We start from the raw sequence: 25,353 nt of genomic DNA, 5'->3' as shown, positions 1-25,353 counted from the left end.
TATCACATGACAAAATTGTGTTGTTTTAATGCAGTGCGGTCCTCCACTTATAATAATCTTAATCCAACTGCGTGTACAATTGGATCAAGTTTACTTCTTTACACTGTTTTAGCAATGCATACAAGTCAACACCTTCAACTATGCACTGTGGACCACAAAAACTTATGCAGTTATAAATTTGCTAGTATTTAATGAGCTGTAAGCCAAACCACTATTTTTGCTTCAGCAAAAAATCTACCCAGGAAAGTGCTTTTTCTGCACTTTTTCACAATATGTACAGCTGTACATTATCAACATGTAGAAGATTGGGGGGGGGGGGATATATGAGAAAGCTGAAAGTGAAATAAAACTATGCACACATAGTGCTAGAAAGTAGAAAATTGTAAAATATAAAAGGACCCAAGAGAGAATTCTGAATCTATTCATTTTACTTCAGGTAATATATCCCAAAATCTGAGAATAAATTAGGAAAATTTGGGAACAATGCCCATTTATGAGTGCTATTGTATTCACACCCTCTTGGGGGTCTTATAGAAAGCCAGTGTAAGAACAGAATGATGAACCACATAGCTCTTTTGGCTGATTCAGCAGGCACTTCTTAAATTCCTAAGCATTTTGTAAAATCTGTTTTGAATTCAAGCATGTGATAATTTAGACAATTCTTAATCCAATTTCAAAGGCATTTGTGTATGAGGTTCATGGGGTAATTACATTCATTAACAAAACAGTTCTGAGAAAGATTGCAAATGAGGGAGCGGGAAAGATAATGGTTTGGTCTGCATGCCAGGCTAAGCAAACCATAATTTAGCATCAACATATGAGAATGGGGGCTTCCAGGAAGAAAATTTAATCTACTTTGTTCTACTCTGATCACTTTGCTGCCATGCCATGCCATGAGATTTGAATCCACTCTAACTTTCTCCAGACTAACTATGGATTTGTAGAATTCCTTTATCCTAAATTACATTTTTGCCTGGTGTGACATGCAAGCCAGACCAGTATCAATAGTGTAATCATCTGATATTATTAATCTATATCTGCCTTTTCCTCTTCCATACAGGATATCCATTCTATGGAAGAGCTAGCTGAGAACCAGACCAGTCTAAATGAGTTCATCCTGATAGGGTTTTCATACCTCGCTGAATGGCAAATCTTGCTGTTTTTGTTTTTTCTGCTGATGTACATTACTGCCTTAGTTGGAAACATGCTCATAATTCTGCTTGTGAAACTCAACCATTCCCTTCAAACTCCCATGTACTTCTTTTTGGTAAACCTATCTTTCTTAGAAATAGGTTACACCACTAGTGTGGTGTCCCAGATGTTGGCACATCTGTTAACAAAGCATAAAAGCATTTCCAAAGCTAGATGTGCAGCCCAGATGTATGCCTTTACCATCCTGGGGCTGACAGAATGTTGCCTCCTGGCAGCTATGGCATATGACCGCTATGTTGCCATATGCCACCCATTGCACTACACAGTAATCATGAATCACCAAGTCTGTACAAAGTTGGCAGCCGCAGCGTGGATTATTTGCTTCTTGGTACAAGTTGCTCAAACAGCATGGATCTTCAGCTTACCCTTCTGTGGTTCTAAACACATCCAGCACTTCTTTTGTGATATCCTACCAGTGGTGAAAACGGCATGCACAGATACCTACAAAAATGAGATTGCTGTCATGGCAGTGACCATCACTTTTATCATGAGTCCATTCCTACTAATTATCCTCTCCTACGTCCGTATAATTTCAACCATCCTTAAGCTTCCTTCTGCTGAGCAAAGGCGGAAAGCCTTCTCCACTTGCTCCTCACACCTCACGGTGGTGACATTATTCTTTGGGTCAGGCCTCTTCACCTACTTAATGCCCAAGTCCAAATATGACAGAATGACCAAATGAGTGCTCTTATGTACACAGTTGTCACTCCAGTTTTAAATCCCATTATATATACCCTAAGAAATAAAGAAGTGCAGAAAGCATATAAGAAAACAATTGCAAGGGTCTTCTCTCCACAAAACCCAACTAACTGAATGTCTGAAGAATGGAGCGTAGAAAAAAAGGAAAAAAGTAAACACCAAAGACATAACTACTGATTAAGCGGATGTAAATATTTAATTCAAATACGGCTCGTGGCTGCATAATTGCAGGAAGCCAACCAGATCCCAACCCAATGCAACCTGGACTGTCTGTATATCAGTGATCATTTGGGAGGGATTCTTGCTTTAACTATAAATCGACATGTGCTTTGATTATTGATTATTTCTTTTTGCAGACTGTTTGCTGTACAGGAACCTGCTTTTTACATGTGTCTTACATGGTTATTGAAGAGCTAAGTGTGAAGCACACACTGTAACAATGGTTTTCTAGTTTATTGCTGTCATACAGTTGACATCTTTTCTCAATAAATATTAGGTATCTATTTACTCACAGACCCAATTCTGACACACACAAAGTGTGTGTATGACCACGCTTTAGATTTTACTAAAATTTTCCCCTGTGGGGAAGGCGGTGGAGAGTATCTCCCACACACGTTAGGTGCCACTGCAGCCCCGAACACCCTCCTTCAGTGATGAGCTTTTGGCACTGAAGACTGTCTTTGTTTCAACAAGTGTCATTTTGTGGCTACAACTGTGGGTGAGCTCCAGCAGCCAGTGCGCCCCACAACAGCCAGTGCTCCTTCCACAGCCAGGCTGGAGCCGGGAGGCCACCCCAAATAATTACAACCATGTTGAACCACAACTTCCACTGCCTTCAAAGTTGGTCTTCATTTGCCTTAGATTATTATCTAGACTGATGAAGGACTGTGTATAACTCAAGTCCTTGTATAGTGCACTGGATGCACCTGTTGGTATGCATACAATGCACTGCACGACCCACTCCATTCATTTTATTCTAATCAAACATGACTACCTAGTCTTTTTTATCCATCCATTCATTAAGTTCATAAAATTTATATAACTGCTTGGTTGTAGAAAAAACCTGAAAGAAGTTTGAATCCACAGGAAATTAGATGGGTGAAATTTAGATTGCATTGAAAAGCAGTATTTTCGATTCCTATAAAACTGTGAGGTTTCTGGAAGCATCACCCAAGGATTAAATGCATATATTTTTTTGTTAGCCATTCTTACCCCCATGGATTAGTTAGCAGAAAATTCCCAAATGTATTCCTTCAAAATTGAGTTGCATCAAGAATGAGATCACATATATGAAAATATCTTTGTTTGGTGCATCATGGTGCACCGCTCTGACGCATGAAACAGAAGTTACTTCTTTTGCAAAGTAAGATTTTATGGTAGTAAGGTATGATTGTTACATCTAAGTCAAAGAACTTTTGATCACAACTGACTGTGTTTTAATTCTGGTATGTTTGTCTATAATGCTTTTATAGCTAGATACTGTTAGGAGAATCTCAACTGTGAGATATTCTATCATCTATCTCTATCTATCTCTATCTATCCATATCTATCATCTATCTATCTATCATCTAGCTAGCTAGCTAGCTAGCTCTATCTATCTATCTATCTATCTATCTATCTATCTATATCTATCTATCTATCTATCTATCATCTATCGTCTATCTATCTATCTATCTATCTATCTATCATCTATCTATCTATCTATCATCTATCTATCTATCTATCTATCTATCTATCTATCTATCTATCATCTATCTATCTATCTATCTATGTATCTATCTATCACCTATCATTTATCATCTATCATATCATATATCTATCTTCATTTTTATTTTACAACCAAGAAAATTCAAGCAATGAAAGAAACGAAGAAATAAAGGAATATAAATGATTCAAATCAAACTAGCGTGTGTTTTTCAGTGTTTTACCTTACTCTACTTACATAGCCAAAGATCACAGTGAAGAAAAGTTACAGTGCTCATAGAATTCAAGCAATGGGACTTCAGTTTCATTTTCTGATCACATGTTTCCCCCCCCTTCCCCCAGTGTGCTCCATAAGGTCGCTGAACCTCCTAGAGCAGGTTTTGAGGGTGTGTGGGTGCTTCAGGAGAATGTAAGTTCCCAAGCACAAGTGGAGTCTCTTCTTCAGTGGAACAGCAGTGTTGAGTACAACCCATTGTACCTGAGTGCTTTCCATTTCATGGCTAATAGGACCCCTGACCATTAGGTCCAGTCATGACCGATTCTGGGGTTGCGGCTCTCATCTCGCTTTATTGGCTGAGGGAGCTGCCGTACAGCTTCTGGGTCATATGGCCAGCATGATTAAGTCGCTTCTGGCGAACCAGAGCAGCACATGGAAATACCTTTTACTTTCCCGCCGGAGTGGTACCTATTTATCTACTTGCACTTTGACGTGCTTTCGAAATGCTAGGTTGGCAGGTTCATGGCTAATAGACGATTGCAATTTGAAGTCTGCTTCACCAAACAGTTCAGATGAGCTGATACTGAAGCACACTGTAAAACATGGGTGGAAGTTCTGTGGGTGGCCCCCAGGTTTTAGTGGAATCCTAGTTCTATTGTCCCTGACTGAAATGAAAAATAGTCCACTAATAGTTGGAAAACCAAAGGTTCTTCATCCCAGCCTTAAAAGCTTTGATGCAAGGGGCAAAGAAATTAGTTTGTTACTTTTAAAATAATCTGCATGAATGAGTTGTGGCAGCATCAATAATAGCCATGTGATGGTACTGAACATGTGACAGCTTTTTTAAAACTGTTGTGCTTTGCTGAGATATAATGTGGCTCTGTACAGTGATAAAACACAACTGGTTATAACCATAATCCAAATGCATATACAACTGGATCAAGTTTACTCTTTTATTTTTTTTAAGGAATTCATACAAGTCATCAGAAGCATGGTGGATTATTGACCATGAAGAACTATGTAACGATAGATTTGTTAATAGTTAAAGAGCGGCATCATTGACGACAGTTTTTGGTCAACAGCAAAAAAGCATAACACTGCTTCTTTCTTGCACTTTTTTCTCAACATGTACATCTGTACACTAGCAATGTGCATGCACTTGGAGAGAGCGGGGATATATGAGGAAGCTGAAAATGGAACAAAATTGTGTCTACACAGTGCTCATTGAAAGATTGAGAAATATGAAGGGAACTATGGGAGAATTCTTGAATGTATTGGTTTTATTTCCAGGAAGAAAACCAGTTAATTTAGAATTCCAAATTCTGAAAAGGAATTAAGGAAAGTTTGGGAACTTTTTTGTATCCAGTAAGATTATCCTAATAACACACGAAAAAGTTTCAATGGCTGCTAGTCATAATGGCTTTATCTTACTTCCATTATCACAGACAGTAAGCCTATTGGGAAGAGAGGTATTGCATTATTGTCCTGTTTGAAGGCTTCCCGTAGGCTTGTGTTTTGCCACAGTGAAATTAGGATTATGCACTAAATGGGCCTTTTGGATGCTCCAGCTAGCTCTACTATAATTACCTGATTTAATACATGATTTGTATATATCTTTTCCTTTTCCATACAGGTTAAGCATTCTATGGAACAACTAGCTGAGAACGAGACCAATCTGAATGAGTTCATTCTGGAGGGGTTTTCATATCTTGCTGAACTGCAAATCTTGCTGTTTTTTGTTTTTCTGGTGACATACATAATCACCTTGCTGGGAAACATGCTCATTATTCTGCTCATAAAACTCAACCCTTCTCTTCAGACTCCCATGTACTTCTTCTTAGTGAACCTATCATTCTTAGAAATGTGTTACACCACTAGTGTGGTGCCCCAGATGCTGGTACATTTATTAACAGAGCATAAAAGCATATCCCTAGCAAGATGTGCAGCCCAGATGTATGCCTTCGCCATGCTGGGCCTGACAGAATGTTGCCTCTTGGCAGCTATGGCATATGACCGCTATGTTGCCATATGCCACCCATTGCACTACACAGAAATCATGAATCACCAAGTCTGTACACAGTTGGCAGCCGCAGCGTGGATTATTTGCTTATTGGTACAAGTTGCTCAAACAGCATGGATCTTCAGCTTACCCTTCTGTGGTTCTAAACACATCCAGCACTTCTTTTGTGATTTCCTACCAGTGATGAAAATGGCATGCACAGATACCTACAAAAATGAGATTCTTGTCATGGCAGTGTCTATTATTTTCATTATGAGTCCTTTCCTGCTGATCATCCTCTCCTACATCTGTATAATTTCAACCATCCTCAAACTTCCTTCTGCTAAGGGAAGGAGAAAAGCGTTCTCCACTTGCTCCTCACACCTCATAGTGGTGACACTATTTTTTGGGACAACCCTCTTCACCTACTTAATACCCAAGTCCAGCTACACTCCGCGGAGCGACCAAGTAATTTCTCTTATGTACACAGTTGTCAGTCCATTTTTGAACCCCTTAATATATACCCTAAGAAATAAAGAAGTGAAGGGAGCATTTAAGAAGACAGTTTCACGGTTGCTCTCTGTACAGAACCCAACAAGTTGAACATCTGAAGCATGGAGTATGGCAACAAGAAAAATAAATAAAAACAGGACATATCATTTTTGATTAAATGGCTGTAAATATATTGTTAAGGTCTAATTTATAACCGTTATTACAGAAATGAACCTGATTCCAACCTAGCAACCTATATTGCCTGTACCTCAGCAATAGTTTTGGAGTGATTCTTTGGTTTAACCATAAATCTGAACCTTCTTTGATGATTAGATTTCTTATACTGTTTGCTATACAGGAACCTCTACAGCATGATTAGTTTACTCTACTTGTATACTGTATTTTTCCTATTTAAAAAACTCATACTCAGAGACTTACAGTGTGGAATTTGAACAGGAAAAGGATTTAATTCACAACAAGAATAATAAACAGAAATAATACAGGAGTTGGAAGTCTTCAAAGAAACAGCAAACTATACACACACTGAACTCATCAGATGTCACAGGCTTTTCAATAAGTTGGTTAGTGTACAGCTTTGATTTTCTTCAGTTACTTAAACTTATCACAGACATTGTACAGTTTAGGTTTCATTAACTGGGGATTCTGAAACAGGTTGGTACTTTCTGTCAGGTGAGTTCTGAAAGAGTTGGGAAGGTTAATCCGCCAATTATCCTTCCTAATCTTTAGAAATCTCTAGAAGTCTTAGTGGCTAGGCACGTGGGTGGTGCTGTGGTCTAGACCATTGAGTCTCCTGAGCATGTCAATAGGAAGGTCTGAGGTTTAAACCTGCGTAACAGGGTGAGCTCCCATTGCTCTGTCCTAGCTTCTGCTAACCTAGCAGTGAGAAAGCATACCAATGCAAGTAGATAAATAGGCAGCAGGAAGGTAAATGTTGTTTCCATGTGCTCTGGCACTTGTGACAGTGTCCTGTTGCAGCAGAAGCGGTTTAGTCATGCTGGCCACATGACCTAGAAAGCTTTCTGTGGATAAACAATTACACCCTAAGTCTGAAAAGTGAGATGAGCCCCCCTGTCACCTTTGACTGGACTTAACTATCCAGGGGTCCTTTACTGTCAGGGAACTGACATCAGAGGCACGGGAGAAGGAGAGGGTCTCTGATTCTGCAGGAGAAGGGCCCAGTGCTAGGGGGAGACTCAGCTGGGAAGAAGGGGAAGAGAATGAGTGTAACACCAGGGATCCAGGAGAGCAACGGGACAGGGAGGTGCAGGGGCTCCAGGACTCTTCGTTGGAAGTTAGTGAGGAGAGCCCAAGCACCCACTGCCCACGCCCACCCTGCGCAGGAGACTCCCGCGCAGTGAGAGGCGGAGACGATTGGGCGTCAAACAACTCTTATGTTGGCAACGCTTTAAGAAACGCCCACAGACAGATTCTACGAGTGACTAAGGGCAGCCACGCTGAGATGGGCTGTGCAGTCCGGAGGGTTTAACCAGGCAATCCAATGCTCAAACGGGGCAGGATTACGCACGAGTAACTCCCAACCACTACATTTACCTTTTACCTAGTAGACATAGAATATCAGACCAGGGAATCAGCACTCATTCCCCTTCTAACTAGTTTGACATTATTCTTCTCTCACTAGAAGATACATCCTCTTTCTACTGGACTGAGGTTTAAGTATAGTGCTCCCCCACAACTCCCCTACTCCTACACTAAAATTCACCTTTCCAGTTCTCGCGTTTCTGTATACTCTTGAAGACAATAACCTTTATCTTTCAATCTAACTCCCAGCTCAAAGACTGCCTTCTCCAGCTGTAAATATTCCTTCAGAGTGGTTTTCACACAACTCAAGAGGTACTACTGTCGAACAACCCAATGCCAGGAACTAATTTTGGGCAGCACTTATTCTGTGATATCCCTCCACTAGTAAAAATGGTATGTATAGACACCTCCAAATATGAAGTTGCTGTCCATTCTTGCTGATCATTGTCTCCTACATCCATATGATCTAGGCTACCCTTAAATTTCATTCTGATCCTCACACTTCATGGTAGTGAAATTATTCTATGGGAAAGCCCTATTTGTCTCCATTAGGCCCCTGTCCAGCTACACTCTGATGAGTGACAATATTATTTATTTTATGAACACTGTAGTGATTCCTGCTTTAAACCCCATAACATATACCCTAAGGAAAAGAATAAGTGAATGGGGCATTTGAGAATCAGTTATAAAAATCTTCTCTGCACATGATCCAACCAACACAACATTTGGCAACAGAGTTGGGAACATTCTCATAATTCTGATTGTGAAACTCAACCATTTCCTTCAAACTCCCATTTACTTCTTTTGGGTAAACCATTCTTGGTTAGAAATTGGTTACACCACTATTGTGGTGCCCCAGATGTTGGCACATCTGTTAACAAAGCATAAAAGCATTTCCAAAGCAGCCCAGATGTATGCCTTTACCTTCCTGGGGCTGACAGAATGCTGCCTCCTGGCAGCTATGGCATATGATATGTTTCCATATGTCATCCATTGCATTATACAGTAATCATGAATCTAAAATGGTCTGCATGTCTGGAGGAGAGAGGAGGTGCCACGTCAGGCTGCAACCGCCACTGACTGACAAGACAGTAAGCAGCCATTCTGGTGTCTGTGTATTAAGGACGGCAATGTTGACAACTAGATTCAGTTCCTAGCAAACTCCCAACAATGGGATCATATGTATATTTATTTTGATTCATTTAGAATCATAATCAAGAAAAGTAAAGGTGAGGGAAATAAACAAATGAGGAAAAGAAAGGGAAAGAGACATAATTAATGAATAAAATGCAAATGATTCAAAGCAGGCTCATGGGTGCCACTTGACCTCTCTCTTTTTAAATTATTCTACCTGCAAGTTAGATGATGTTGTGACGTGGGGTTTGTGATTTCAGCTCTCTTGACATAATATGCTGGAGACAGTTCTCTAGTAACACTTCTTTATTAAAGCAAACAAGACTGAAGACTGAGGAGGGGAAAGCTACATTTATAGGGACAGGGGACTAGCAAGAAAGGATACATTTTGGAGGGAACAATATCAGGCAATCACAGTCCTGCCTTTTGGAGGAAACCAATAAGACAGAGGATCCAAATACAGCAGCTTAAATGAACCAATAGTAGCTGTACCCTTTGAAACCAAAAGGCAGTTACTTTACCCTAATGCAAATACAGACAATAATAATACAGATATAAAATCCTTTGACTCAATACACAACACCCCTCCCCCCCTAGTGAGCACAGCAGACATAATCTCTCAGGTACTGTGGGGTCCTACAACTTCTACTTGATCTCCTGACAACAGGTGTTGCCGGTTCTGGATTGGGTGTTACCTGTGGTAGAGGGGCTGCTATAGGGGTTTCATTAGGAACAGATGGAGTCCCAGACATCTCAGGGTCCCCTACCTGTACCTCGTCATCATGAGGACTAGCAGACCCTGGTTCATTAGCTGAAGCCCCTGGTGACTGCACCTCTGGGCCATTTTCACTCTGGTCTTGCAGCTCTGCGTCGTTAGCCAGGGATGAATTATCTGATTCCTCCCTGCTGAGCGCCCGGCGCCTCAGCTGATCTATATGTCTCTTCCAAACTTGCCCATTTTCCAAGGTCACATAATAGGACACAGGTCCACTAGCCCGGGTGACCACACCAGCCACCCACCGCGAACCTTGTGAATAGTTCCTCACCCAGACCAGATCTTCAGGGGCGAGATACCTTGTTGTGTCAGTCTCAGCCTGGGGGGTTGCTCTTGATTTACGATTTGGCATTTTATCCGGGTGGACATAATCCAGCACCGTTACCAGTCTTCTACCCAAGAGCAGCTCAGCTGGCGACTTGCCCGTCGCAGTACACGGCGTCGCATGCTGCAAAAATAACATTTGTGCGATGCAAGCTGACCAGTTACCCTCCATTAAGCGCGCAATGGATTCTTTGGCTGTTCTTACCATGCGCTCAGCCTGCCCATTGGAGGATGGGTGAAAGAGCGTGGATGTGACCCCTCTTATGAAGTTATCAGCCAAGAATGCCCTGAATTCTTGGGATACAAAAGCTGCCCCATTATCTGATACAATGGTCTCAGGTAACCCGTGGGTTGCAAACAGCTGCCTCAACACCTTGATTACGGCAGCTGATGCCATGCTGGGGACCATCGCCACTTCTAACCATTTGGAATATGCATCGACGATAACCAAAAAGACCTTCCCCTGGAATGGCCCAGCAAAATCCAAGTGCAGCCGGCTCCAGGGAGATCTGGACTGCTCCCACCAGTGGACTGGTGCTCTGGCCACTTCTGGCCGCACCTCTTGGCATGCCTTGCATGTTCGTACCCATTGTTCTATGTTCTGGTCCATTCCAGGCCACCACACATAACATCGGGCTAGCGACTTCATCCTGACCATTCCCGGGTGTCCCATGTGAAGCGTCTCAAGAACCCTGTTTCTCAGTGGTGCTGGTATGATCACCCTATCTCCCCACAGGAGACAACCCTTATGCATGGACAACTCGTGCTGCCTTGTCGCATAAGGCCTGAATTTGTCTTCATGCGGACCACCTGGCCACCCCCTCCCCACCCAAGTGAGCACATGGGAGAGAACAGCATCTTTCCTCGTTTTCTCAGCTATATCAGTAGCCGTTACAGGAGCCCCCGGAAGTGTTTCCAGCATCATTATGTGCTCCGCTGGAGCGGGATCCTCATTGCTCCCGCCAGGGAGGGGCAATCGACTCAGCGCATCAGCGTGGCACAACCGTTTTTCCGGCACATGGGTCAAGGTGTACTGGAACCCGTTCAGGAATATAGACCAACGCAACATTCTGGGGGAGAGAATTTGTGGCGTTTGTTTGTTTGGGTTGAACAACCCTAACAGTGGTTTGTGGTCCGTTTCAATGGAGAAATGGCGACCGTACACATAACCATGGAACTTTTTGATTCCTGCCACAATTGCAAGCGCCTCTTTGTCAATTTGAGCATAGTTGCGCTCCGTGGGCGACAACGTACGGGAATAGAAAGAGATGGGCTTTCCCAACCCATCCGGTTCCCTATGACTCAGCACCACCCCCAGGCCATATTGAGAGGCATCACATACGAGGACCAGCGGCTTTGACTCATCATAATGAGCAAGGACGCTCCTGCTACTCAGCCTTCCTTGCAAGGAGTCAAAAGCCTTCTGCTGCCCCTGCCCCCATCGCCACACATTCTTTTTCTGCAACAGTCTATGTAATGGTTCAGCTACCGAAGCTTTCTGGGGTAAGAACGAATGATAAAAGTTAATAAGTCCCAGGAATGACTGCAACTCCGTCTTGTTCTGTGGTCATGGTGCCTCGATGATGGCCTTAATCTTAGCATCTGCGGGGTGGATGTCTGATGCATCAATTTTAAACCCCAAGAAATCCACAGCTGGCACCCCAAAACTGCATTTTTCCTTTTTCAGTTGCAACCCCACCTCCTTGAACTTGAGCAACACTGCACGGACGCGCGCAACCAGTTCCTGTGGGTCTTTTCCAGCAATCAAAACGTCATCAAAAAATGGCAAGACCCCCGGCAGACCTCTTAACAGGCGTTCCATGAGCCCTTGAAAAATCCCTGGGGCCACACAAACTCCAAATTGTAATCTGTTAACTCTGAACGCCCCTTTATGTGTGACAATAGTTTGTGCTTCCGCTGATTGTGGGGTTACTGGCAGCTGTTGGTAAGCTTGTGCCAGGTCAATTTTGGCGAACACCTTGCCCCCAGCCAGTTTAGCCAACAGATGTGATACGACTGGAATGGGGTATGAGTTTCCCCTGAGTGCCTTATTGATAGTACATTTGCAATCTACACAGATCCTGACTTCCCCATTTGCTTTAAGGGGCGTGACAATTGGAGTCTCCCACTTAGCAGAGTCCACGGGTGAGAGAACTCCCTGCTTGACCAATTTATCCAGCTCTGCTTCGATCTTGGGTTGCAGTGCAAATGGCACTCGCCTTGGTTTGAGTCGGATTGGGGCCACCCCAGGGTCCAACTCGAAGTCAACAGGGGGCCCTTTATAACAACCCAGTTTTCCATTAAAGAGACCAGCAAATTCTTTGCATAATGCCTCGCTCATCTCAGGGCAGGTTTGGATTGAATTAAGCCCTGATATACTCAGTCCCAGGGCGGGGAACCAGTCAGTGCCCAGGAGACTGGGGCGACTGCCCTTCGCAATCACCAGTTTGAGTACAGCCTGTTTGTCCCGGAACTGAACTCTCACGGCACACATTCCCATAACATGGATACGGCCCGCTGAGTATGACTGCAAGGTTGCCGGGAAGGGCTCCAGAGGGGGCAACTTACCCCTGGGGAAGAATGTCCTCGTGGTCTGGTCCGACACGATAGTGAATCCAGATCCGGAGTCCACCTCCATGTCGCACTGCTGACCCTCAATCTTCACCTTGACGCGTGCCTTGCCTTGCACTGGGAACTGCACAACCCTCCCGTTGATCTCCGTTACGTAGTGTCAGTCTTTTAGAATATGGGTTGCTGTGGCCGGTCTGCGATGCTCCAGTCTAGGTGCTCCTGTCGCTCCCAACGCCGCCGATCTACAGACCCTGGCGATGTGACCTGTCTTCCCGCACGTCCGGCACATAGCATCCCGGAAACGACAACTCTTCCGCTCATGGTTTCCGCCACAACCTGGACACCTGCCTCGGTGATCTTTGTGCACTGTGCAGGCCTGACGCACTGACTCGACCCCACGGACTGGGCTCTGGCTCGGAGTAGCCTCTAGCTCGTCCATGGCATGCGCTACTTCTATCTGTGGCTTAGGTGCCTTGCGACTGGCGTCAAGCTCCTCTCTTTCATAATTCTCCGTGGCGGTGGCCTCCTTCAAGGCTGAAGCAAGGGTAACATCTTCTTTAGCCACAATGCGTCTTCTGGCTTTCTTGCTGCTCAGACCACCGATAAACCGATCCAGAAGAGTCTCTTCCAGATTTTGGAAGTCGCAGTGCTGAGCGAGCTTCCGCAGTTCAGCTAGAAATGCAGATACAGACTCCCCAGTACGCTGCTGCCTCTTATGAAACTCCTTCCGCCGGGCCATCTTGGTCTCCGTAGGCGCCAAGTGGCTTGTTAGACAGGCGAGAATATCTTTGAGAGATGTCTCACTTAGCTTCGCTGGAGCAAGCAATGCCTTGGCCAGCTTGAAGTTCTCAGGCCCACAGTAGCTCAGGAATGTGGCCCTTCTTTTGCTGGCATCGGTGATCCCTTGAGCCACTGTGAAGAACTCGAAGCGTTCGACGTAGTTTTCCCATGTGTGGGGCTCTGATGGCTGGAAGGGCTCCAATACCCTTGGACTCTCCATTGTCCTGTGGCAGGGTCGACTACTCAGCTGGCCAGTGAGTATTGTTCTTAGCTGCAATCCGGACTCTGAGGCAGGGCTGCGGTTAACCGCTCCTCAGCATTCTGGATCCCATCCTCGTCGCCAGTTGTTGTGACGTGGGGTTTGTGATTTCAGCTCTCTTGACATAATATGCTGGAGACAGTTCTCTAGTAACACTTCTTTATTAAAGCAAACAAGACTGAAGACTGAGGAGGCGAAAGCTACATTTATAGGGACAGGGGACTAGCTAGAAAGGATACATTTTGGAGGGAACAATATCAGGCAATCACAGTCCTGCCTTTTGGAGAAAACCAATAAGACAGAGGATCCAAATACAGCAGCTTAAATGAACCAATAGTAGCTGTACCCTTTGAAACCAAAAGGCAGTTACTTTACCCTAATGCAAATACAGACAATAATAATACAGATATAAAATCCTTTGAATCAATACACAACAGATGACTTGCATTTGGGACATTTGGAAAGCATGAGAGCTGATGAATAATCAAATTTAAATCTACACATTAGTCCAAGAGATGACAATTATGTTGGCTCACACTGGAATTGTCACAGGCTATGCCTATTTATTATGTTTTTAAGACAGTTAAGAATATTGTGATGCTTTGAAAGCTGGAGTAAGAAAAGAGTGCAACATATTAATTGGCATCTACCCACTGTTCTTGATTACTGTTTGGCAGTCTGACTCTATCAAAATTTATGATTAGCTTGCAATGTCATTAATACCTTCAGTAAGTTGGATGCAGTAATACAAGGTTACCCCAATTTTTTTTAGCAAGTGCTTGTTTTTAAAAGGGTTCCTTGCACATTATTTCCAATGAAAAAGAGGGTGTAGTCTGCAAAACATCAAACAGGGATAAACCTCTCCCCCTCTCTGTCTCTCTCAATTCCACACAGCCCCTGGAGATGTTGTTACACAATCACATTATGCCATTTCCAGTGACATTTATGGCCCCATTTTGAATATGTGTGGCAGGATCTGTGCTTTCTAACTGCTTAGAGAGATTTTAGTTTTGAAAAAGCTAAAGAAAACAAATAAGAGAATGGATAAAAAGTCATTTGACCACCTCATAATTCTGTAAATTATATGGCTCTCACTAAGAGCCATATAAACACAGAAAGTAAAAATTAACTCATAATCAGATTTGCTTTGAATTACAAAATATTTTCTTACTTAGCAGTTTTATAGACTGCCTTTCCTCTGACAGGGTTATCTCAGGGCAGTTTCTAATTTGGGGTTAAAGTTCACATGATTGGACTAGGGCATGCCATATATTTGAGAATTCGAAACCTACTATATCTGACTTATGAACTGATTAGTTTTGATTTCCAGCAGCACCATTATTCATGATGTGTTTGCACTGACCATGATATCACATCACAAAATTGAGTTATTTTAATGCAGTGCATTCCTTCACTTATAAGAATCTGAGAAAGATTGAAAATGAGTGAGTGGGAAAGATAATGGTTTGGTCTGCATACCCGGCTGAGCAAACCATAATTTAGCATCAACATATGAGAATGGGGGCTTCCAGGAAGAAAATTTAACCTACTTTGTTCTTCTCTGATCACTTTGCTGCCATGCCATGCCATGAGATTTGAATCCACTCTAATGCCCTAACTTTCTCCAGACTAACTATGGATTTGTAGAATTCCTTTATCCTAAATTATGTTTTTGCCTGGTCTGACATGCAAGCCAGACCAGTATCAATAGTGTAATCATCTAATTTAATTAATAATCTAGATCTGCCTTACCATACAGGATATCCATTCTATGGAAGAGCTAGCTGAGAACCAGACCAGTCTAAATAAGTTCATCCTGGTAGGGTTTTCATACCTTGCTGAATGGCAAATCTTGCTGTTTTTGTTTTTTTCTGGTGATGTACATTACTGCCTTAGTTGGGAACATGCTCATAATTCTGCTTGTGAAACTCAACCATGCCCTTCAAACTCCCATGTACTTCTTTTTGGTAAACCTATCTTTCTTAGAAATAGGTTACACCACTAGTGTGGTGCCCCAGATGTTGGCACATCTGTTAACAAAGCATAAAAGCATTTCCAAAGCTAGATGTGCAGCCCAGATGTATGCCTTCACCATTCTGGGGCTTGACAGAATGTTGCCTCCTGGCAGCTATGGCATATGACCGCTATGTTGCCATATGCCACCCATTGCACTACACAGTAATCATGAATTACCAAGTCTGTACAAAGTTGGCAGCCACAGCGTGGATTATTTGCTTCTTGGTACAAATTGCTCAAACAGCATGGATCTTCAGTTTACCCTTCTGTGGCTCTCAACATATCCAGCATTTCTTTTGTGATAGCCTACCAGTGGTGAAAACCGCATGCACAGATACCTACAAAAATGAGATTGGAGTCATGGCAGTGACCATCACTTTTATCATGAGTCCATTCCTACTGATTATCCTCTCCTACGTCCGTATAATTTCAACCATCCTTAAGCTTCCTTCTGCTGAGCAAAGGTGGAAAGCCTTCTCCACTTGCTCCTCACACCTCACTGTGGTGACATTATTCTTTGGGTCAGGCCTCTTCACCTACTTAATGCCTAAGTCCAGCTACACTTCAAGGAGTGACAAATTAGTGCTCTTATGTACACAGTTGTCACTCCAGTTTTAAATCCCATTATATATACCCTAAGACAGGGGTCTGCAACCTTTAAGACAAAAAGAGCTATTTGGACCCGTTTCCGAAGAAAAAAAAACCTGGGAGCCGCAAAACTCGTCATTATAAAAATAACTTTTTTGTCACTTTTTATTATTATTTCTTTGTTCGAACCCTCAGAATTACTTCTCCTCATAGAAATAAATGTTAAATTAACAAGTTACCTTTTTGTGTGTGTGTGTTCTTCACTCCCCTTCAAAACAGTGACCAGCGTACATGCCCCCTTTCAATGCAGTGACCAGCGTACATGCCCCTTACAATGTAGCGGGTGGGCGGGCGGGAAGGTGACGTCGGGACGGTGCATGACTAACACACGCACCGCCCCCATGCGACGTCACAGCCAGTACAGCGCCCGCCACAGTGGGGAGTGTCAGGGTGCACAATGTGCCTCCTCCCCTCGCTAGTATCTGCCCCGGAGCTGCGGCAAAGGTGTAAAAGAGCCACATGTGGCTCTGGAGCCGCGGGTTGCAGACCCCTGCCCTAAGAAATAAAGAAGTGCAGAAAGCTTATAAGAAAACAATTGCAAGGCTCTTCTCTCCACAAAACCCAACTAGCTGAATATCTGTAGAATAGAGTACATAAAGAAAAAAAAAAAGTAAACACCAAAGACGTTTCTACTTATTAAGGGGATGTAAATATTTAATTCAAATACGGCTCGTGGCTGCATTATTGTAGGAAGCCAACCAGATCCCAACCCAATGCAACCTGGACTGTCTGTATATCAGTGATCATTTGGGAGGGATTCTTGCTTTTAACTATAAATCCACATGTGCTTTGATTATTTCTTTTTGTAGACTGTTTGTTGTACAGGAACCTGCTTTTTACATGTGTCTTACATGATTATTCAACAGCTGAGTGTGAAGCACGCTCAGTAACAATGGTTTTTCCGGTTTATTGCTGTCATCCAGTTGACACCTTTTCTCAATAAATTTTGGCATTCATTTACTCAAAGACCTAATTCTGACACACACAAAGTGTATGCCCACGTTTTAGATTTTTACTAAAATATTCCCCTGTGGGGAAAGCGGTGGAGAGTATCTCCCCCACACACATTAAGTGCCACCCAAGGCCCTACTACCACTGCAGCCCCGAACACCCTCCTTCAGTGATGAGCTTTTGGCACTGAAGACTGTCTTTGCTTCAGCAGGTGTCATTTTGTGGCTACAGCTGTGGGTCAGCTCCAGCAGCCAGTGCACCCCACAGCAGCCAGTGCTCCTCCCACAGCCAGGCTGGAGCCGGGAGGACAACCCGGATAACTACAGCCATGTGAACCACAACTTCCACTCTCTTCGAAGTTGGTCTTCATTTGCCTTAGATAATTATCTAGACTGATGAAGCACTGTGTATACCTCAAATCCTTGTATAGTGTACTGGATGCACCTGTTGGTATGCATACAATGCACTGCACGACCCATTCCATTCATGTTATTCTAATCAAACATGACTACCTAGTCTTTTTTATCCATCCATTCATTTATTTCATAAAATTTATATACTGCTTGGTTGTAGAAAAAACCTGAAAGAGGTTTTGAGTCCAGCCCCTTTTAACCACAGGAAATTAGATGGGTGAAATTTGGATTGCATTGAAAAGCTGTATTTTCAATTCCTATAAAAATGTGAGGTTTCTGGAAGTAATTGTAATTTCTTGCATCACCCAAGGATTAAATGCATATATTTTTTTGTTAGCCATTCCTTCTCCCATGGATTAGTTAGCAGAAAATTCCCAAATGTATTCCTTCAAAATTCAGTTGCATGAAGAATGAGATCACATATATGAAAATATCTTTGTTTGGTGCATCATTTTGCACTGCTCTGAAGCACGAAACAGAAGTTACTTCTTTTGCAAAGTAAGATTTTATGGTAGTAAGGTATGATTGTGTTAAGGATTGATTAGCTGCTTGTGCGTAAAAGTGCTCCCTCAGAGTTTGTGCGACCCCACAAACCTCCGTGTGTGACGGAGCTCCTCAGACATGTCTGCTCTAGTCACTAGTAGAGTCCGACAGTGGCTGTCTGCGGAAGCGTTTCCAGCAAAGGAGCTCCTTAACGGAAACGCGTCTCCTGGACTCACGGCGTGACAGTTTCCGGCGAGGTGTGGGTCTCCCTATGGGAGACTCAGATACCTCCCCACTGTTCTCGCTGGAAGCGTCCCTGAGCCCTCCCTCCTGCTCGCATTCCCTCAGAGATCCACTCCTCCCCCTGCTGGTCCCTGCTTCAGCTGTTGAGTCTCTTTCTTCCTCCCTGAGCCCCTCCACCACCTGATGCTCCGATGGCAGTTCCCTGACATCCACCTCCCCTCCAGGGCCCCCCTCACCCCCTCCCATTTCCTCTCCCCTGGGAGGTGAAGGGCTAAAACCCCGAAAAGAATCTTCCTCATCTTCCGACGTCTCGAACAATTCCCTCCATCGATCGTCGTCCTGGCTCGCTGAATCCTCTTCCTCTTCAGAATCTGGGAACCCCTCCAACTCCTCTTCCTCGTCGGTGGTGGCAAAGTATTCCCTTCGGAACCTCGCTACAGGCTGAGGTTTACGTGGGAACCTCTGATGAAAAGTCTCTATTAAAACTTCGTCATTGACATCCTCTGCCCTAACCCAGGTGTTTTCCGACTCCGGTTCCCCTTCCCACATTACCAAATACTCTACTTGATCTCCCTGCCACCTGGAATCGAGGATCTCCGCTACATGGTAGCTGTGTTCCTTCTCCTCCATTGCTGGTCCCCTAGTGACCCTCCCTTCACTGTCTCCTCTATACGGTGACAGCAACGACCTGTGAAAAACTGGGTGCAGCTTCATGTGGTTCGGTAACCGGAGCCTGAAAGCCACTGGATTGACCTGCTGCATGACTTCAAACGGACCCAGCCTTTTGGGTCTTAATTTCTTACAACCTCCTTTGAACGGCAACCCTTGGGTTGACAGCCACACCTGGTCCCCCACCCTGATGCTTACACCTTCCCTTCGGTTTTTGTCTGCCTGCCTCTTATATTCCTCCTTAGCCCTGTTTAAGTTGAGTTGGAGCTGGCGATGGATCGCTTCCATTTCTTCAACGAACTGTTCAGCAGCTGGAACGCTCCAGTTCTCCCCCTCCCCCCCTGGGAAGGCTCTGGGATGGCACCCGTGATTAGCCAAAAAGGGGCTCATCCCCGTGGACACGTTCTCTGCATTGTTGTAGGCAAATTCTGCCAACGCCAGCTTCTCCACCCAATCATTCTCTCTGTCATTAACATAACACCGCAAATATTGTTGGAGAACCCCATTTGCTCTTTCCGCCTGCCCGTTGGTTTCTGGATGACGGGCCGTTGAAAAATTGACCTCTACATGCAGTAAGCTCATGAGCTTCCTCCAGAACCTGGAAGTAAATTGTTTCCCTCGGTCCGAAACCACCCTCAAGGGGGCACCATGCAACCGAAACACATTCTCTACAAACAATTTGGCTGTTTCTTCGGCTGTGACCACATGTGAGCAGGCTATAAAGTGGGCCATTTTAGTTAACAGGTCTACTACAACCATGATGGCTGTTTTCCCTCTAGACCTTGGCAGATCAGTCATGAAATCTATTGCCACTGCTTCCCACGGTCTTTCAGGTGTGGGCAGTGGTTCTAATAAACCAGCCGGCGCCCGCCTCTCCCCCTTGGCTCTTTGGCATTGTTCACACCCTCTCACATACTCCCGCACATCTTCCCTGACCTTGGGCCACCAAAATTCCCTGGTAACCAGCCACATGGTCTTGTGTTGCCCAAAATGCCCTGCTGTGGGGCTATCGTGCAGCTGCTTGAGTACCTTCTCCCTCAATTCCCCTTCAGGTATATATAACGCTCCCTTATAATACAATGCCCCGTTTCTCTCCTCAAAACCACCGGATTTGTCTTCCTCCCTCCTGAGACCCCTGAGTTTGTCCTGGGCGTATGCATCATGCACCGTACCCTCTACCAATTCCCTTTGCCCCACCAAAGTCGCCCCACACACCCAGCGGTCCTCTGGAATGATATGGGTTTCTTCGGGTGCTCCCTCCCCCTCCAAATATTCAGGTTTGCGTGAGAGAGCGTCCGCCCTAACATTCTCTGGGCCTGGCACGTAACAAATCTCAAAGTTAAATTTGGAGAACTCCTGGGCCCATCTCAACTGCCTTTGGTTGAGCACTCGCGCAGTTCTCCAGTACTCTAGATTTTTATGGTCCGTGCACACTTGCACCTTATGTTGTGCACCAACTAGCAGATGCCTCCATCTCCGGAACGCCTCATGAATAGCAAGAAGTTCTCGGTCGTACACCGTGTAGTTCCTCTCGGATTTGATCAGCTTTCGCGAAAAGAAGGCACACGGTCGCCACTCTGACTCCTCCTTCCCCGGCTGCAGAAGAAGCACCGCCCCTATGGCTCTGTCAGATGCGTCTGTTTCAACCCTTAGCTTCTTTCGTAAATCCACATGCAGAAGTTGTTCTTCAGAGGCGAAGGCCCTTTTCAGCTCCTCAAACGCTCGCTCCGCCTCCGCCGTCCATACAAACTTCTTTTTACTGCTGAGACAGTCAGTGATGGGCGCCGTCAGATGGGCGAAGTTGCGGATGAACTTACGATAAAAGTTTCCAAACCCTAGGAACCTCTGCACATCCTTCTTGGTTTTGGGTGTTTTCCATTCCAGCACTGCCTGTACCTTGCCGGGATCCATGGCCAATCCCTTGTCTGACAGGCGGTACCCCAGGAATTCCACCTCCTTGGTATGGAACCGACACTTCTCCAGTTTCACCCACAGCCTGTTGGCTTGCAGTCTGCTCAACACTTCTCTGACGTCTCTCACATGTTGCTCCTCATTCTCCGAATACACCAACACATCATCTAGGAAAGCAACGCAATTCTTGTAGAGCAAAGGGCCCAGTACGTGGTTCATAAAAGATTGAAAACACGCTGAGCCTGCTTGTAATCCAAATGGCATAACGAGGTATTCAAATGCCCCCAAAGGGGTAAACATGGTGGTTTTCCATTCATCCCCTTTCCTTATGCGTATTAGGTTGTACGCCCCCCTTAGATCCAGCTTTGTAAAAATCTTTCCCTTCCTCACCCTGGTCAAAATATCATCAATCCTGGGCATAGGGAAAGCCACTGGTTCAGTCACTGCATTTAACCTCCTAAAATCACATACAAGTCTCGGCTTGTCCGCGTTTTTTTTGTCCACAAAAAACACTGGGCTACCCCCTGCTGCTTTGGACTCTCTGATGAAGCCTCTCTTCAGGTTCTTGTCAATAAACCCTCGCAACTCCTGCATTTCTCTGTCTGACATGGCATACAACTTGCCCACGGGAAGCTGTGCTCCAGGGAGTAAATTGATCTGGCAATCAAAGGGCCTATGAGGTGGTAGTTGGTCAGCTTCCTTCTCGCTGAACACGTCGCTGAGATCTGCATACTGTGGTGGTACCTTCACCTTCTCCATTACTTCAGTCCCTGCTAGGGTGGCTTGGGCCCCTGCTGAACCCTTTTCCCCTTTGCAGTGTTCTAAGCAATGTGCTGAACCAAAGGACACCACTCTTTGATGCCAGCCAACCAGCGGATCATGTAGAGCTAGCCAGCTCATTCCCAAAATAATGGGAGCGCCTCCCAGGGTGGCCACATTAAACGCTATCAGTTCTGTGTGCCTTGCCACCCTCATTATCATTGGGACAGTCTGCAAGCTGACTCCTCCTCCCAACAACTCCCTGCCATCAATCGTGGTCACCTGCAGGGGGTTGCTTAAAGGGATAGTCTGTATCTGGTGTTCAGCAGCAAACTCCTTGCTCATAAAATTGCAGGAGCTGCCTGAGTCCAATAGCGCCTTTATTTTTAGGGGGTGCCCATTTTGCAGCTCTAGTGACACTTCAATCACTAGAGCAGGTCGAGGAGCTTCTGGCACGGGCACTTTCACTGCTCTTTGGCCTGGCTGCAGTGCCCCGATTGTGGCAACCAGGCGTTGGCTTTTACCTGCTCCGTTCCCCCCTGTTCTCCCCCCTCAACAGCTCCCACCATCCCTTGCCATTCCTTCCTCTGGGGGCAGACTCTGGCAAAGTGGCCTGGCTGTTGGCAGAGATAGCATTTCCGGGCGCCCTTTCCCTCCTTCTTAGCCCCCTCGCTGGTTTTTGAAAATGCGCGCGCGCGCGCTGTTCCGATTTCCATCGGCTCTGCCGGCGGGAAAGCTGGCTCAGGAATGTCTGGAATGCGGAACTCCTTCCAACGTTCCCCTCTCCCTTCCCGCCTCTCCAAGGCTCTTGCCTCCTGCCGCGCTCCTATGGTCAGCGCAGATTTGGTCAGCTGATCCATAGACCCCGCCCTGGGGCTCCGTGACAGCTCGTCTTTCACCGCCGAAGAAAGACCTTCTTCAAATAGCATCTGAATGGGTGGCGCCGATAAATCCCAACCCAGTCTGCGAATCAGCATGGTAAACTCAGTCCAGTACTCACGGACAGATCGACTTCCCTGCTTGCAAGCCATTAGCTGTCTGCGCACCACCCCTTCCTCAATATCGCTGGAAAACATGATATCCATTGCACGAAAGAACTTCATCGTGTCCTTTAGTACGTCATTGTGCGTTGCCATTAGGGGTCGAACCCAGTCTCTCGCCCCTTTCTCAAGATGCCCAATTACGAAAGCAACTCGCGATTCCTCATCAGGGAACTCATCGAACTGCACATTAATGGCATATTGCATCTCTGTCCTAAAGGCATGGTAATCCTTGGGGTCCCCCCCAAATTTCTGCACCAATCCTGGTACCTTTCTGGGGAACTGAGTGGCTCTCCCCTTCTTGTCTGCATCCTGAGCCCTTCTCTCCTCCAGCCTCGCCGTCTGCAGCGCCAGTTGGACCTCCAACGCTCGGTATCTATCTTCCAAGCTTGGACCAGCTCCAGCCCCCGCTCCTCCGGTTCCGGTTGGTTCGCTCATGATGCTTTCTCTTGCACAGGCAGCGTACAGAGACTGTCGGACTGCTGTTAAGGATTGATTAGCTGCTTGTGCGTAAAAGTGCTCCCTCAGAGTTTGTGCGACCCCACAAACCTCCGTGTGTGACGGAGCTCCTCAGACATGTCTGCTCTAGTCACTAGTAGAGTCCGACAGTGGCTGTCTGCGGAAGCGTTTCCAGCAAAGGAGCTCCTTAACGGAAACGCGTCTCCTGGACTCACGGCGTGACAGTTTCCGGCGAGGTGTGGGTCTCCCTATGGGAGACTCAGATACCTCCCCACTGTTCTCGCTGGAAGCGTCCCTGAGCCCTCCCTCCTGCTCGCATTCCCTCAGAGATCCACTCCTCCCCCTGCTGGTCCCTGCTTCAGCTGTTGAGTCTCTTTCTTCCTCCCTGAGCCCCTCCACCACCTGATGCTCCGATGGCAGTTCCCTGACAGATTGTTACATCTAAGTCAAAGAACTTTTGATCACGATTGACTGTGTTTTAATTCTGGTATGTTTGTCTGTAATGCTTTTATAGCTAGATACTGTTAGGAGAATCTCAACTGTGAGATATTCTATCATCTATCAATCTCTCTCTATCTCTCTCTATCTATCATCTATCTCTATCATCTATCTATCTTCATTTTTATTTTACAACCAAGAAAATTCAAGCTATGAAAGCAATGAAGAAATAAAGGAATATAAACGATTCAAATCAAACTAGTGTGTGTTTTCCAGTGTTTTACCTTACTCTACCTACAGAGCCACAGATCACAGTGAAGAAAAGGTACAGTGCTCATAGCATTCAAGCAATGGGACTTCAGTTTCATTTTATGATCACATGCCCCCCTTCCCCCCTTTATCTTACTTCCATAATCACAGATAATAATCCTATTGGGAAGAGAGCTATTGCATTATTGTCCTGTTTGAAGGCTTCCCGTAGGCTTGTGTTTTGCCACAGTGAAATTAGGATTATGCACTAGATGGGCCTTTTGTATGCTCCAGCTAGCTCTACTATAATTACCGGATTTAATACATGATTTGTATATATCTTTTCCTTTTCCATACAGGTTAAGCATTCTATGGAACAACTAGGTGAGAACCAGACCAATCTGAATGAGTTCATTCTGGAGGGGTTTTCATATCTTGCTGAACTGCAAATCTTGCTGTTTTTTGTTTTTCTGGTGACATACATAATCACCTTGCTGGGAAACATGCTCATTATTCTGCTCATAAAACTCAACCCTTCTCTTCAGACTCCCATGTACTTCTTCTTAGTGAACCTATCATTCTTAGAAATGTGTTACACCACTAGTGTGGTGCCCCAGATGCTGGTACATTTGTTAACAGAGCATAAAAGCATATCCCTAGCAAGATGTGCAGCCCAGATGTATGCCTTCGCCATGCTGGGGCTGACAGAATGTTGCCTCTTGGCAGCTATGGCATATGACCGCTATGTTGCCATATGCTACCCATTGCACTACACAGAAATCATGAATTACCAAGTCTGTACACAGTTGGCAGCCGCAGCGTGGATTATTTGCTTATTGGTACAAGTTGCTCAGATGGCATGGATCTTCAGCTTACCCTTCTGTGGTTCTAAACACATCCAGCACTTCTTTTGTGATATCCTACCAGTGATGAAAACGGCATGCACAGACACCTACAAAAATGAGATTCTTGTCATGGCAGTGTCTATTATTTTCATTATGAGTCCTTTCCTGCTGATCATCCTCTCCTACATCCGTATAATTTCAACCATCCTCAAACTTCCTTCTGCTAAGGGAAGGAGAAAAGCCTTCTCCACTTGCTCCTCACACCTCATGGTGGTAACATTATTCTATGGGTCAGGCCTCTTCACCTACTTAATGCCGAAGTCCAGCTCCACTCCGCGGAGTGACCAAATAATTTCTCTTATGTACACAGTTGTCAGTCCATTTTTGAACCCCATAATATATACCCTAAGAAATAAAGAAGTGAAGGGAGCATTTAAGAAGACAGTTTCACGGTTGCTCTCTGTACAGAACCCAACAAGTTGAACATCTGAAGCATGGAGTAT

General features: G+C 45.0%; 2 protein-coding genes across 2 annotated transcripts in view; both read left to right on the top strand.

The window, feature by feature from the left end:
- LOC310691042 (olfactory receptor 14A16-like) overlaps positions 1 to 25,353 on the top strand; it is a 242,514-nt gene that overhangs the window by 24,032 nt on the left and 193,129 nt on the right. The gene's annotated exons all lie outside the window — the stretch shown is intronic.
- LOC310691644 (uncharacterized protein) lies at positions 1,073 to 25,333 on the top strand (the record flags this gene model as incomplete). Its single annotated transcript, XM_083471504.1, is given in 4 exon segments — positions 1,073 to 1,873; positions 1,879 to 1,995; positions 5,466 to 6,299; positions 24,365 to 25,333. Coding segments are annotated over 4 exon segments (2,721 nt in total).

The sequence above is a fragment of the Podarcis liolepis genome (genome assembly GCF_965112155.1).
Source record: "Podarcis liolepis genome assembly, chromosome: 13".
Lineage (NCBI taxonomy): Eukaryota > Metazoa > Chordata > Lepidosauria > Squamata > Lacertidae > Podarcis > Podarcis liolepis.
Note: the sequence above shows the minus strand (reverse complement) of the source record. Positions and strands in the feature narration are given on the sequence as shown.